At 48.2% G+C, this 16,082-nt stretch overlaps 1 protein-coding gene across 1 annotated transcript in view; it reads left to right on the top strand.

Moving 5' to 3' along the window:
• Positions 1 to 13,756, top strand: part of LOC147911240 (insulin receptor-like) — a 98,907-nt gene extending 85,151 nt beyond the window's left edge. Inside the window, exons 12-17 of the mRNA XM_087428395.1 lie at positions 3,982 to 4,141; positions 8,149 to 8,248; positions 9,454 to 9,521; positions 12,117 to 12,361; positions 13,351 to 13,461; positions 13,550 to 13,756. Of these exons, the coding sequence (XP_087284521.1) occupies positions 3,982 to 4,141; positions 8,149 to 8,248; positions 9,454 to 9,521; positions 12,117 to 12,361; positions 13,351 to 13,461; positions 13,550 to 13,732 (867 nt within the window). The 3' untranslated portion in view covers positions 13,733 to 13,756. The remainder of the gene's footprint in view (positions 1 to 3,981; positions 4,142 to 8,148; positions 8,249 to 9,453; positions 9,522 to 12,116; positions 12,362 to 13,350; positions 13,462 to 13,549) is intronic.
• Positions 13,757 to 16,082: the final 2,326 nt, after the last annotated feature.

The following is a 16,082-nucleotide window of genomic DNA, read 5'->3' as shown; positions in this document are numbered from 1 at the left end:
GAGTTCCCTTTTTTCCACATCCTCTCCAACGCTTGTTATTTCTTGCCTTGTTGATTATAGCCATTCTGACGGGTGTGAGGTGATATCTCATTGTAGTTTTGGTTTATGCTTTCCTAATAATTATGATGTTGAACATCTTTTCATGTGCCTGTTGGCCATCTGTATGTCTTCTTTGGAAAACTGTCTCTTCATATCCTCTGCCCATTGTTTGATTGGGTTGTTCAATTTTTGGTGTTCTTTATGTATTTTGGAAATTAACCCCTTATTGGATATATGATTTGCAAATATTTTCTCCCAGTTGGTGGGTTGTCTTTTCATTTTGTTGATGGTTTCCTTTGCCTTGCCGAAGCTTTTTAGTTTGATGTAGTCTCATTTGTTTATTTTTTCTTTTGTTTCCTTTGCCTAAGGAAACATGACATTCAGAAAGATGCTGCTAAGGCCGATGTCAGAGTTATTGCCTATATTTCCTTCTAGAAGTTTTATGGTTTCAGGTCTTAGATTCAAATCTTTAATCCATTTTGAGTTAATTTTTGTGTATGGTGTAAGATAATGGTCCACGTTCATTCTTTTGCATGTGGCTTGTCCAGTTTTCTCAACATCATTTATTGAAGAGACTTTCCTTTCTCTATTGTCTGTTCATTCTTGGCTCCTTTGTTGAAAATTAGCTGTCCATAGATGTGTGTTTTTATTTCTGGGCTCTCAATTCTGTTCCACTGATCTGTGTGTCTGTTTTTGTGCCAGTACCATGCTGTTTTGATTACTATTGCTTTGTAGTATATTTTGAATTCAGGGAGTGTGATGCCTCTAGCTTTGTTCTTTTTTCTCAGAATTGCTTTTGCTATTTGAGGTCTTTTGTTGTTCATACACATTTTAGGATTCTTTGTGCTACTTCTTTGAAGAATGTCATTGGGATTCTGATCGAGATTGCATTGAATCTGTAGATTGCTTTAGGTAATATGGACATTTTAACTGTGTTTATTCTTCCAATCCAGGAGCATGGAATATCTTTCCTTTTCTTTATGTCTTCTTCAGTTTCTTTCAATAATGTTTTATAGTTTTCAGTGTACACGTTTTTGTGTCAGCGTATGTTTTCAGTTCTCTTGGGTCTCTTGGAATTCCTGGGTCATCTGGTAACTCTACCTGTAACCTTTTAGGGAAATGCCACTCTTTCCCAAAGTGGCTGCACCATTTTATATTTCCACCAGCAGTGTATGAGGATTCCAGTTTCTCCACATCCTTACCAACACTTGCTCTGGTTCGTCTTTTTTTTTTGGATTCCAGTTTCTCCACATCCTCACCAACACTTGGTCTGGTTTGTCTTTTTTTTTTTTTTTGTGAGGAGATCAGCCCTGTGCTAACATCTGCCAATCCTCCTCTTTTTTTTTTTTTTTTGCTGAGGAAGACTGGCCCTGAGCTAACATCCATGCCCATCTTCCTCCACTTAATATGGGATGCCGCCACAGCATGGCTTGCCAAGCAGTGCGTCGGTGTGCGCCTGGGATCCGAACTGGTGAACCCTGGGCTGCTGCAGCGGAGCACGCGCACTTAACCGCTTGTGCCACGGGGCCAGCCCCTGGTTCATCTTTTTGATTATAACCATGCTCGTGGGTGTAAAGTGGTATCCCATTGTGGTCTTCGTTTGCATTTCCATGGTGGCTCATTTGAGCCTGAGTTTTCTGTCCTTTCCCAAACCAATGGGACTCTTAAGCTTCAGGCAGTCAAGGTCAGCCTTGGAACGGGTATTGTTGAGGATGGGAGGCAAGAGCCACTCAAGCGGAAGCCACTGCAGACCCTCCTTGATTTTATCCTTGCTGCTGTGACCAACATGTCCCCATTTGCCAGGAACTTCCCAGGTTTGAGCACTGAAGTCCTACCTACATCCTAGGAACCCCTGGGTCCCGGGTAAACCGCGACAGTTGGTTACCCAGTTGGCATTGGTCCTAACCCTAACTTCTCCCAGCTGCCTTCGATTGGCCTGCCTCTCCTGATCCTGGAGCCGGGGGTCACCAGTAGGAATCCCACCACGAATCCCCACCATAGCCTCTGCCCTGCACAGCCCGACCCCCATCCCAGACAGACCAGCCCTGTTCACCTTTTAGAGGAGCAGAGAGATGGGGGAAATGAGGAGAGAATGAGAGGTTACAGTCACCTTTTAAAAAACCTTTTTATAGACAAGACTGGTCGGTTGTCTTTACCATTTTCCTTAATTGCCTAGCGTCACTTTGATAAAGTAAAAAGTAACGTCAAACTTTTTTTTTTTATACCATTTGTGCTGTTGATTTTACAAAATTCTCTCCAGCATTTGGTGGGAGGTCATTTTTTTTTTTTTGCTAGTTTAATAGACAAAAACCTCTGGCTGCACTGCTTTTGAATCTCCCTCTCCTTGAACCTTGCGTTAGAGTCCTTTGTCCCCTCGCCACATCGCTCCCTGCCCTGGGAGAGACCCTGGCCCCAGGGGCCACGGCCTCTCCAGAAAGAGCATCGGTTTTCAATTTTCATGTGCTCATATCCTTTGCCTCAGTGTCTTTTGCAGTTTTCAGCTTTTTTTCCCCATTTGCACAAGCGTTTATGTAATTGGCTTCTTCACTCTTGATCAGGTTCTTCTTCTTGTTTCACTTTTCCTTTTGGCGTTTTTGGTATGTCTGGAGAGAGATGCATCAGGTTCTAGTTCCTTCCATCATGTTCTCTTCTCGGTCCCTACCCTTGGAGGCATCCGGGGTAAATGACTGGCGTTGGAGGGTGCATTTCCCCTTTGTCCCCGATAGCAGCTACCTTTGGTTTCTATATTTGCTTATTTATCCCTTTCTACTTGGTGACTCATTCTACTTGGAAGGACCTTTGGACTAGAGTTCCCGCCCCCGCCGCCAGCCCGGTTTGTTTTCTTGCTGTTATTGTCACATGATAAGCACGGGAGTTTTTACATTTCTTTCTCTCCCCACTCCCCCCTCAAGTTTTCCAGCCGGGTTCTCTGCATGCACTATTAGCTTGGAGCTGTTTTGGAAAGTTTTCAACAGTGGCCCGAAGCTTGCAGCTTCCCTGGTCTTATTTTCCACTGAGGCTCACGCCTCTCCTAAAAAGCTCTGGGTTTATCTCTTTTTACATGTTTATTACTGGGGTGTGTCTGTTTTCTTTCTCCCCTCTCGTTTATCACTTAGGCAGATCCCCACTTGCTAATGATGGTGAAAGAAAACAAATCAAATCAAAAGGCTGCCCCAGGGGAAGGAAGGAGTTTTTTTCATTAGTCCTTAAGATGTGAAGCCGGTGTATCTGTTTGGTTCTGACCAGGCAGACGCCAGGTGTGAGGGCAAAGCCTGAAATGCAATTTAGGCAATGTCTTGTTTCTTTCCCGCCCTCCTGGGACTTTCCGGAAGCCTAGTGAAAATATCCCATGCGATTTCAAGAAGAGTAGTATTTCACAATGCGTGTAAATTATATGAAGTCCAACTTCCAGGGCCCACAATGTTTCGTGGGCACAGAGCCCCACCGTGCATTTACAGATGTTAACGGATTCAGGATCCGTCTCTGGCTGCTTTTGCACTATGATGGCAGAGTTGAGTTGGCGACAGCGACCATCTGGGCCCTTGAAGCTGAAAATATTTACTCTCTGGCCCTTTACAGCAAAAGTTTGCCGACCTCCGCCCTAAGCCTCAGTTTCCTCGTCTCTAAAATGAGGCTGAGCCACGGGGTTGCTGTAGGAATTCAATGAAATGATCCAGGTCAACTGCCTGGCTTGTGGTTTAGGAAGAGTTGGCTGTTGTCAATAATGATAATCTCTGAGTCTGTTTCCTGTCGGTAGAGCTAAGTTTCTAGAATTCCGAGAGTCTCTAAGTTGCTGGCGCGTCGCACTCTGATTGTGCCATACTCCCTCTGTTTCATTTCTGAGCGGGATCCTGTCTTTGATATTCCTGCCCGGGATGGATGCTCCAGAATGTACGAAGCACAGCACCCCCTCCTCCTCTCTCTCTGCCCCTTGTCTTCCAGGAGCTGCACCTCTGTGTCTCTCGCAGGCATTTTGCCCTGGAGCGGGGCTGCAGGCTGCGCGGGCTGCCACCGGGGAATTACAGCGTGCGAGTGCGGGCCACCTCCCTGGCAGGCAACGGCTCCTGGACGGAAGCCACCTATTTCTACGTGACAGACTATTGTAAGTCTGCACGGCGGCCTTGACTCATTGGGTCTGTGATTGGGGCCGGGCATGGCAGAATATTTCAAAGGATGGTCGGGGAAGCTTGGAGGCTGTGCGTGCTGGCCCTGGACTTCACGTCTAGGTCCCCTGGATGCCGCTGTGTGACCAGGGCAAGGTGCATGCCCTCTCTGAGCCTACACTTCCTCATCTCATCAGTCCATGGGGATAATAACAGGATCCACCTCTGGAGGTGGAAGTTTCAATGACATCATAAATTTGAGGTGGCCAGCACAGGGCACAACTGATAGGCACATTATTAGCTCCTGTTACTAGTGTTTCGATCTTTGGTATTAGATGGGCCGTGCCCTCTATGGGAGGAGGTGAGAGCTTCTCTACTCAGCCTTGGACATGCTCTCGACGTGCAGGCAGTCAGTGCTGCTGTTGGGTGAGCTGGACACACTGTGGACAGTAGGGTGGGGAAAGGTGAGGAAGGCTGAGCTGGTCAGGGAGTGCTTCCTGGAGGTGGTGACATCTTGGCCAAGACCTGGAAGAATGTATAAGTGGGAGCAAAAGAGATAGTCAGCCTGGGACGTGGTAGGAACTTAGACACTCGAATGAGAGAACACACAAATGACTTGGAAGGAGGGGAGATTCTAGACCAGGAAGAGCCTGAGCTTGGGAAGGAGGGGTGAGATGGGCCTTCTGCTTGGCTGGCTGGATTTTCATGTACCTCATGTGGTGGGGGTGCAGAAAGTGGGAAATGATTCTTGCTGGGATGGTCTTGCGAGGGTCAGGACTTGGATGAGTATTCTGACACCAACTGTGTGTACCAGGCCACAATTCTGATAACTACCCACCCATTGGAGTTTGCAGATCCCGCAAATTTAAGAGCACAGTTCCCAATAAGACTGCCCTTGCTTAAGAAGCCAGACACAAGTTTGGGGTTTCTCCTGGCCACACACACTTCTGACCAACTGGCAACAAATTTGGTGGTTCCCATGACCCCCTCAGATTCAATCATTTGCTACAATGGCTCACAGAACTCAGGAAAGTGCTATATTACAATGACAGTTTTATTATAAAGGATAGAAGTCAAGACCACCCAAATGAAGAGAGATGTAGGGTGAGGGCCAGGGCGGTGCTGGACACAGAGCTCCTCTGTCTTCTCCCCGTGGAATCAGGACATGTCACGTCACCCTCATATTGATGTGTTCATCAACCAGGAAGCTCCTCTGAGCTTTGGTCTCCAGAGTTTTTATTGGAGTTTCATTACATAGGTGTGATTGATTGAACCACGCTCGGTCTTCCAGTGACCAGCCCCCATCCTAAGTCATCTCATCTCTTAGTATAAACTCAGGTGTGTTCCAAAGGACTCATCAATGACAAAGACACTCCTATTACTCAAGATATTTCAAGAATTTGGAGTCTCTCTCTTGAGAACCAGGAACACCATGAATAAAATTCGAAGGAAAATATCAAAGTGGGAAAATATGTGTAACATCATTGACAAAGAGTTAATATCCTTAATACAAAATGAATATATGTGTTATATGAGTAAAAGATATACGTCTTAACACAAAAATAAGCAAAGGACATAAATAGCCAATTTAAAAAGAAATATGAGGGGGCCAGCCCGGTGGTGCAAGTGGTTAAGTGCGCGCGCTCCACTGCGGCGGCCCGGGGTTCGTCAGTTCGGATCCGGGGCACACACCGACGCACTGCTTGTCGAGCCATGCTGTGGCGGCGTCCCATATGGAGTGGAGGAAGATGGGCATGGATGTTGGCTCAGGGCCGGTCTTCCTTGGAAAAAGGAGGAGGATTGGCATCAGATGTAGGCTCGGGGCTGATCTTCCTCACACACACACACAAAAAAAATATGAAAAATAGAAAACATAAGAAAAAATGTCCAACCTCACTCAAAACTACACCAAAAAAAAAAAGGGAAATTAAAGCAGTATATAATTTTTTTTTTTAAAGATTTTATTTATTTATTTTTCCCCCCAAAGCCCCAGTAGATAGTTGTGTGTCATAGCTGCACGTCCTTCTAGTTGCTGTATGTGGGACGCGGCCTCAGCATGGCCGGAGAAGCAGCGCGTCAGTGCGAGCCCGGGATCCGAACCCGGGCCGCCAGCAGTGGAGCGCGCTCACTTAACCACTAAGCCACGGGGCCGGCCCAAAGCAGTATATAATTTTTAACTTATCAAATTAGCAAGGTTTTTGTTTCTGTTTTTTAATTACAGTACGGAGTGTTGTACAAGACTCGTGCAGACACTGCACATTCTTTTTCATGGTTGGCGAGTGGTAAAATATAGTTATTTGATAATATGTATCAAAAAATCTCATAAAGGCTCCTACTATTCGAGCCAATAATTCTGGCTCTAGAAACTTATTCTAAGGAAAGGAACAGAAATGTATGAAAAAGATACATGCTCAAGGAAATCTAGCACAGCATTACTAACAATAGCAAGAAATCTGGAGAATTAAATGTTGCACACATTAGATGACTTAAAAAACATTCCTTGTTATGTAACAGGGAGGCAAGCATGCACCCCAGGTGTAAAATTTAAGGAGGTGTTCACCCTCAGGGGCTGAACCGGCCCTTGCAGGACCCAGAGCAAGAGTTCCTCTCAAATTCTGCACCCCGGATGCTTCACTTCCCTCACCCTAGTTCTGGCAGCCACTGGAATCTGAGGAATGAGCGGGAGTGTGGGGTCTGGGAAGCAGAGATGGGCGGTGCATTGTGGCTCTCAGATTCTGCCCTGAGACATGCTGAGTCCTGACCTCTTGGTGGCCTCCAGCTTCCCCACTCTTGTGGAAGAAGACAGGGGGAGGGGGACATGCAGACAGCAGCACCTGACCAGATGGTTTCCATTTCTCGTGTCCAATTCGGTCACTGAGTATTTGTGGAGACTTTCAGTGTGCCAGGAGCCACCGGAGATGGGATGAGGCAGTTTGCTGTCAATTCGGGGAGGTGCAGGAGGTCGACAAGATATCTCAGGATAGAACTGGCCACCGGAGGCAGCATGGGGCAGTGGTCAAGAACTCGCTCAGATTGCCTGTGTTCAAATCCCTGCTCCACCGTGAAACAGCTTGGGGCCTTTGGGCAAGACCCCTACCTCTCTGAGCCTCTGAGTCCCAATCTGTTAACTGGCGTTAGCCACAGTACCTCCCACCTTGGCTGGTGTGATGATTAAGTAAGATCACCCATGCAAAGCACTTCAAATACTGCCTGGTGTTTAGTCAGTGTTCAGTAAACTGCTATTTATTAAAGACCCAAAGGACCAGGTTCCTTCTCTGACTTCAGAATCCATTTTCTTCCTTGGCTTGGAAGAGTCTGAATACATGGGAATGTTAATGATTACAGACAACTCAGCTTTGCATGTGACTTTTAAAAAATAAGAGGCTGCATGGCATTTCTTCAGTGGGTTTAAAAGGGTATTTTTGGAGAGGAACCCCTAGCACACACAGGGCACTTGCCGGTGAATTTTTCATCTGCCGGAGGTGCTGTTGAAATTAAGATAGGCAGGGCCTATTAATTATTATTTTAATTAATAATTATTAATTATTTTATCATTATTTTAATTAATAATTATTATTTTAAAATTAATTAATTAATATTAATTTGCAGGGCCCAGTGCAAAACGAAAATGCAGGGCCCCTTGTTTAAAAATTATTAAGACTTTCAAGACAGTGACAGAGGAGCATTAAACCAAGAGCAGGACCCTTCTGAGTGCGGGGACCTGGGTGATGGCCTGGGTTGCATGCCTATGGAGCTGGCCCTGGGTGGGTAAGGGAGAACGCTGGCAGCCAGCAGTGGTCTGGGAGTCAGGAGGGTGCTTCCAGAATACAGACCTCTGAGCCCACTGCCCAGCCCTGTGGAGACCAGCAGAGAGAGGCTCAGGACAAGCGAGCAGGGACCAGTGTATGTGGCCCACTGTTATAGACATAGATGTGACTTTTAATGCAAACTTGGATATGAACACATTTTAATGTGAAACATGTATTTTCTTATTCTATTTTAGTAGACGTCCCATCAAATATTGCAAAAATTATCATTGGCCCCCTCATCTTCGTCTTTCTCTTCAGTGTCGTGATTGGAAGTATTTATCTCTTCCTGAGAAAGAGGTGAGTGTGGTGGTGTGCTGGTAAATGGTTAACAACTGGCTCTCCGGAAAAAAATATGCCTGGATATAGATAGAGCTACTTCTAAGTTTATTATAAATTTTACTGATATAAAGGATGTGTAGCATGCAATTTACAGATAACAATTGTAGTACACTATACAATACTCTTTATTGTCAGTTCCCTCTAGCCAGTTGATTTTCACCAAATGCTTTCATTGATTTTTTTCTCCTGAAACTTTGTATGTATAGCCAACCGATGGTTGCAAATTGACGAGCGAGTGTAGTTCCAACATGAATGTTGATTCATATTGTGTTTACATTAAAGAGTAAGACAAAAATGAAATAAGACATAAATGACAGGAATGACTTTGCTGAGTCAGGCAATAATTCTTAAATACTGAAAGAACATTTTCCCAGTTTTTTGTGCCATTTGCAATGCTGTGGCTACAGAGATGACACACGTTTAAGTTTAATCTGCCTTGTTAACATTTTTTCCATCACTTTCTCAAGCCTGGATAAACAACAGAACAGTAAGTCAATTCTTGGTTGGTAGTGCTTGCCTAATTCCATGGTGTAAATATTCCCACCATGGCCAGTTTTTAGCTACAGACATGATGTCACTGAGCGCAGAGTTGGGAAGAGGTGTAAAATCATTCTCTTGCTCTGAGTCATTTCTGCCACATGGATACAATAATATAAATAAATGAGGTAATGTAGATAGCCTCAAGAGTGTTGATCTTAGTGAAATGTAGCACCATGCTTAGGAAGTAGTGAATGTTGAATATCTGTTACCTTTGCTTTTAATTTAATTTAATTGTAAGCCTATATATTCTAATTTTGAATGATGGTTGTTTTTAACAACTGGCTTGCAAGTTTCCAGGAAATTTAACAGTTGTTTCTCACAAGCTGGGTCCAGATGGCTCCAGAATAGCACTGGGTGAGTGGCTTTTAGGTGCTGCATGGACAATCATCAATTACAGTTTATGGGGTGAGAGGTCCAATGTTGATGCACTTAAGTAGCCATCTGATGGTTTTCCACTCAAAACATAAGGGTCCCCCCATCCTCACCCCCAGTCTGTATCTAGGGTTATGTGGATGCTGCTGATAAGGGCTGCCGTTTGCCTTGGGGAGGTCTGTAGCCTCCTGTAGAGACCCATGAAGTCCTTTGAGAATCTCAAGCTGGAACCCCTCATTTTTCTCATCCAGGCAGCCAGATGGGCCGCTGGGACCTCTGTATACTTCTTCAAACCCTGAGTACTTCAGTGTCAGCGATGGTGAGTACCATCCTCCTCCCTGTGGGCAGTCAGAATCCTCTGTTTGGTTTCCTTTGCCATCACTGTCCAGTGAAAGTCAAGGGTTGACACCCCGGGAGGCTGAGACCAGCCTTCTTGTTCATTTGAGTTTGCAGACCTGCCCCTTGCTGCAGAAACCCTGTTACTGGGAGCAGTTGGATACCTGCTGTCTGGCATCTGTTTGGAAGGGCTGATCTAGCTGGTCTGGGACCTGTGGGCTGGGCTGGGAGGCAGAGAAACTGGTGCCCCAGCTGTGGGGGTGTGGAGCTGGGGGCCTGTGCCAGAGAGAGTGCTGAGTGTCAGAGCCAGAAAGCCGTGTCCAGGGTGGGAGACAGCAGGTGGGACTCAGAAGCCAAAAGGAGAGACCGGGGATAGCGGGTGGGGAAGACAAGAACAGGGACAAGTCGGGGTGGGCAGGAGACTGGGTGCATCCCAGCGACACATCTGCTGTTGGTGGTAGCTGAACATGGATGGGATGCTGATGCTGGCAGCAGGAGTGTAGGACAGACGCCCATATTTCCCTTGATTGTACCAACGGGCAGTGAGAGACCCCTGTAGATAAGGCTTGGCTGTTCCTTCAGAGGGGGAGGCTTCTGTTGCATACAAGTTTCTAAAGTGCTTCATGCAGCAAAAATGAAAAAGTGACTTTCAAGGCATGAACACCATTGCCCAGCGGGATGCTGCCTTGGGATACAGGGATGGTGTTTTTAAGGGTGCTCGGGATTTGTTTTAATCAGGTGTGATAAGATATGCAGACAGGGAAGTGACTGTCATGAAGGTAGAAGTTCGTTATATTCACAGATCCCCAGAAGCAGGAGACCAGGCACAGCACGCAGGGCCACACGGGGAAGCACCAAGGTGTGTCAGGAGGCAGAGAGAGGGGGAGAAATGAACAAGAGCCTTTATTGTGGTTTCTATGGGAAGGAACAGGTGGGGCAGGGTAAGCAGGCTTGGGATTGGCTAGTCTGAATAATTGCATCGGGCTCTGGGATGTAGGAGCTTTCCCTGGTCGTCTGGTCCCTGGCCCTGGGGTGATCAGGTCAGGGGATAGTGGCCCAGGAGGTGGTTGGGGTGTGGGCTCTGGATTGGTTGGTTTGAAAGGAACACTCACAGGCAAGACCTTTGCTGTCTCTAGGAACTGGCCACCCTGGGAGGGACAGTCCTTCCAGGGGCTTTGACGTTAAAGCATCAAAATAGAGAAACTCAGAAAGGTGGTTATTCCAGGTGGGAGTGTCTGGAGGGAACAGGAATGGAGGGAATGAATATTGATCAAGGAGCCTCCTCTCTCCGTTTGGGAATGGCGTTGTTGCTGCACATTAGAGATGGGGAAGCCCACTCAGGGCTTCTGTTGGGTCCTGTGTTAAGGGACGAGGCCAAGGATGGCTGCTCATGGCTGCCTCTCCACCCTACCATCCTGCTTCCTTTTGGTAATGTATCCATGGCTGAGGGCACAAGCGTGCCCAGTGAAAGCTGGAAATTGTAGCTCATAGGTCACTGAGCATCTGTGAGTTCATGTGGGTGCAGAGCTCTTGTCTGATCCAGTGTACTTGCATCAGCCATTGCTGACTGCATGGTCTGCTAGAGCTGCTGTCACAAAGTACCACAGACTGGGTGGCTTAGAAAACAGAATTTTATTTTCTCACAGTCCATGGAGGCTGGAGTCTGAGATCAAGGGGGTCAGCAGGGTTGGTTTCTCTTGAGGCCTCTTTCCTTGGCTTGTAGATGGCTGCCTTCTCCCTGTGTCCTCATATGGTTTCCCGTCTGCGTGGGTCTGTGTCCTAAACTCTTCTTATAAGGACACCAGTGAGATTGGATTAGGACCTTCCCTAATGACCTCATTTTAACTTGATTTCCTCTGTTAAGACCCTTTCTCCAAATACAGGCACCTTCTGAGGTTCAGGGGTTAGGACTTCAACGTATGAATTGGTGGGGGTGGAGGGGAACCAATTCAGCCCCAAACAGTTGCAGAGGAAGGCAGGAACCATTTTGGCGTTTCTTAGGAGGGCTTCATGCATCTGTCTGCGAATCATTTACTATGTAACAAACCTCCCCAAACCTAGTGGCTTAAAACAACTAACCATTTACTAGCTCATAATTTGGTGGGTCCACTACCTGGGCTGTGCTCGGCTGGGCAGTTCTTCTGGTCTCACTCACACCTGCCGATCAGCTAATGCTAGGTGGTCTTGGATGGGCTCACTCACATGTCTGGTGGTTGGCAGGCTGGGCGGTCCCCCCAACCGCTTGGCACTTTGCAGAAGCAACAGCCTCAGATGGAAAGTAGCATGATTTGGTAGTGGGGCTCTGAAATCAGACGGAAAGGATGAGGGTGCAGGCTCAGCTGACCACTTACCAGCCAGGACCCTGGACCAATTGTGGCTCCTTCCTGAACCTCTGTTGTCCCCTCCATGAGAGCAGAGACCCACGCCTGTCCTGTTCTCGGCTATGTGCCCAGTGCCCAGCACAGGTGCTGGATCACAGAAGTCACTTAATGAACATTTGTTGGGGGGCTGGGTGGGAGGTGGCCGGGGACCCCCCGAGGGATCCGTGGAAGATGCTGTGTAGATAAGTGAGGAGTAGTGTTTCCCTGCTCGGTGTATGTGCCGGACAAGTGGGAGGTGCCTCGGGAGAAGATCACCCTCCTGCGGGAGCTGGGGCAGGGCTCCTTCAGCATGGTGTATGAGGGCAACGCCAGGGACATCGTCAAGGGCGAGGCGGAGACCCGCGTGGTGGTGAAGATGGTCAACGAGTCCACCAGTCTGCGAGAGAGGATCGAGTTTCTCAACGAGGCCTCGGTCATGAAGGGCTTCACCTGCCATCATGTGGTGAGTCCTGCATTGGCCCCAGGAGCAGACAAAGGCTTCCTTGCATGTCCATTCCCCCGTCCCGCCTCCTCCATCCTTCATCCTCCTATTGCACAGAGCGTGAGGACAGCGGGTGTGGACTCCCTGCCCATCCCTACCCTGCTAAACATCCTAAAGGTGTGGGGGAGGGTCCCTCCCTTCTTCCTTCTCCAATCCCATCCTCTCCCACCTCGCCTGGAGCCAGACGTGCTGTCCCATTGCTTTCCAGAATCTTCTGTGTCTTCCTTTTTCCTGCCTCCTTTGTCCACCCTGTCCCTGCTCCCGCTCAAGTCAGCACAGACTCTTCCTGCCCTTCTGCTCCCACAGTGCTCCCTTAGGTTCTCTGAGCCTCGTGTCCCTTCATCCTTGCCCCACACATATTAACGGAGCACTTGCTCTGTGCTAAGTCCCCTCCTCATCTCTGTGACGCAGCAGTTTCCTGTCCTCGTGGAGCCGGTGGAGACAGACTCCGAACCCAACGGGCTAATTATGTAGTTCATTAGGAGAGGCTGCTATAGCAAGATGGAAAAGGGGAGCAGAGTGGAGGGATTGGGAATTCAGGAGTGGGGAAGGTGTATTTGAGCAAAGACTTATGATGTAAGAACTGAGCCTTGCGTACATGTGAGGGAACAGAATTAGGCAGAGGGAACAGTTAAGGCAAAGGCCTGGAGGTGGGAATGTGCCTTGTGTGCTCGGAGACATCGAGGAGATATCTAAGGATTTGCCTTGGTGTGTTGCTGTATGTGGGCCAGTCTGTCTGCTGTCCCCCCGCCACACTGTGAATCTTGAATTCTCCTTCCTTTCTGGCAAGGTGTTGACGCTGGCTTTTGAGTCGGACGACAGACCAGGGCTTATCACCCTCCACCGAGAACCAGGGTGCTGTGTGTGATATAGACACCAGCCAGGGAGACCTTGGTGAGTCAACATCTTCCCACAGAGGCTCACCCAAGAACCCCATGCTTGCTCTGCAGGTCCGCCTCCTGGGGGTGGTATCTAAAGGCCAGCCAACGTTGGTGGTGATGGAATTGATGGCTCATGGAGACCTGAAGAGCTACCTCCGTTCCCTGCGGCCGGAGGCTGAGGTGAGCTGCCTCGAGGTACCCGGCAGGGCATCCGCTCCCGGCTGTGGGCACTGGTGTTGCTGAACACGACCCCATGTTTCGACTTTAGAATAACCCCGGTCGCCCTCCCCCTACCCCACAAGAGATGATCCAGATGGCTGCGGAGATTGCCGACGGGATGGCATACCTGAATGCCAAGAAGTTTGTGCACCGGGACCTGGCAGCTCGAAACTGCATGGTCGCCCACGATTTTACCGTCAAAATTGGAGGTTCGTCTGGCTTTCTGCTTTGAAATGGATGGCCTGGGCCAAGTTTAATGTCTTTGATGTCGTTAAATCCTTTCCAGTAGTGTAAAGGGGCGGGACTTTGGATGGAGGCCGGATCCTCACATTGTAATAATTGCATTTGCTCATTAACACACTCATTCACTTCTTTAAGGAATATTTGTGAACCCTCTGTGTGCAAGCCTCTGTAGTAGGTGCTACAGGTGCACTGACGAATAAGTCGCCACCATTTTTCTGCCCTTATGCAGCTTGCAGCCTTTATCTGCACCGTCCAGCACAGTTACCACTAGCCACTGGTCACATGTGGCCATTTACATTTAAATTAATTTAAATTAACTGAAATAAAATAAAATACTCAGTCCGTCAGTCGTACTGGCCACATTTGAGGTGTTCAGTAGCCATCTTGAGCCATATGGGACAGTGCGGATATAAGCCGTGTTCATTATCACAGAAAGTTCTACTGGACAGAGCTGTTTCAGATGAACAGTAGAAGAGTTAACCCTTATAGAAACAAGATAATGAAGACTGGGAAAAGAGCGTTGAAGAAAGCAAAGAGTTCTATGATAGAGAGGAGAGGCCTCCCTCTGCAAGGAGGCAACATTTCAGCCAAGATGTGCAGGATTAGGAGTTGACCTGAGTGACAGCATCCTAGGAGGAGTTACAGCACATACAAAGGTCCTGAGGCTGGAAGGATGGCTGATGTATTGTGAATATAATGAGTGTAAAGGGGAGCAGAGCAGCATGAGATGTGAGATTAGGGAGAGAGAGACAGGAACCAGACTCGGAAAGGCCTTGCAAGTCCTGGTAAGTCATCCAGACGTTATCTACACAGCCAGGGCGCAGCAGGAAGTGACGTGATTCTATTTATGATCCAGAAAGACCTTATCCTACATTAGCAATGGGAAACAGGAAGTGACATGATCCTATTTATGTAGCTTCTCTTGGGCAGTGGGCTGTCAGGGTCAGCATGGAGGAAGGGTCCTGTGGGTGAGAGACGGCGGTGGGCCTTCATGGGGCTAGGGTGATGGACAGGAATAGATGGATTAGAGAGGGATGTGGAGAGAGAGTGGGCAGGACTTGCAACTGTCTTGGATGTAGAGTTTGAGGAAAGGGGTTGTTCAAAGGAGGACCTAACCCTGGGAGGCTGGGTGGCTGGGTGGTTGATGGGGCCGTTTCCAATGGGCAACAGTAGGTTGGCTGCAGAGTCAGAAGTTTGGTTTGGGATGGCTGTGAGGTCATGGGTGGGAAGGAAACACAAGCGTTTGTTCTCTCAAAACGCACGAAAGAATGTGATGGACTATTCAGGGGCTGCAGTTGAAGGCATGCTGGAGACTTCCATGCTAAATATTTTTAACATCATCCTGGGAGCGTGGACCTGTCCCCAGGGTGCGTGGCCAGCAGGAGACCAGAGACTGAAAGAAGGTTTTAAACAGCTGTCCTTGAGCTGAATACTGAATGTAGTGGGTAAGGGGACAGACTCCCCACCTTCAGCAACCTGTGTGACTTTGAGCAAGACACACACTTCATGTGTTAGCTCTTGCTGTGTAACAAACAGCCCCCAAACTTAGTGGCTTCAGCAGCGAACATTTATTTCTCATAGTTCTGTGTGTTGGCTGGATGGTTCTCCTTGTCACAGCCTCACTGCTGTGTCCGGGGCCTCTGCTGGGGCAGCTGGGAAGGCTCATCTTCCAGGAGGCTGGCTGGGGCCTGTTCATCAGGGGGTGGTTGCAACATACCCAGTAAGATGAGGGATCAAGCTCCAGTATGCGAGCGCTTTCCAGATCTGCTTGTGTGGTGTTTGCTACTGTTCCATTGCCCAAAGTAAGTCACATGGATGAGCCCAGAGTCAGCATGGCATGTGGGGGACCCCCTGAGAGTCTGGATACAGGGAGATGCACAGCAACTGGGAGCCAATTCTGCAACAGTCACCCACACTTCTCACTTTACCCTTCTCTTATTGAAGGTGATAGACCCTACCTCATATGGCCGTAGTGAGGGTCAATTGAGGTTAACATTTATCCTTCATGCTTCCTCCAGGATGTCCCTCCCATACCCACACACCCCTCTAGTTCCCCATTCTCCAAGAAATCGACCTCACTGCTAATTGGAAGTGGTGGTAGCCTGAATCGTGCCTCTGTTGGTTTGTGAAATTCAATAGGAGCCCTTTGGAAAATGGAAAATGCTTTTCTCCCCAGGAAAGAGTCTTAAGGGATTCTTCAAGCTCAGAGTGAGCAGGTGGGTGGGTGGTCTGTTTGCCCAGAGGGGCCACTCAGGCTCCTCAAACTCCTGGCCAGGTGACATCAGTGCAGCTTAGCGGGGTTCCGGGAGCCCCAGCCTGGAGTTCTGGCCCAGGCTCTG

The sequence above is a fragment of the Ceratotherium simum genome, unplaced genomic scaffold (genome assembly GCF_057802395.1).
Source record: "Ceratotherium simum simum isolate JZ-2026a unplaced genomic scaffold, ASM5780239v1 HiC_scaffold_45, whole genome shotgun sequence".
Lineage (NCBI taxonomy): Eukaryota > Metazoa > Chordata > Mammalia > Perissodactyla > Rhinocerotidae > Ceratotherium > Ceratotherium simum.
The sequence above is the reverse complement of the archived record's forward strand: the minus strand, read 5'-3'. Positions and strand labels throughout refer to the sequence as shown.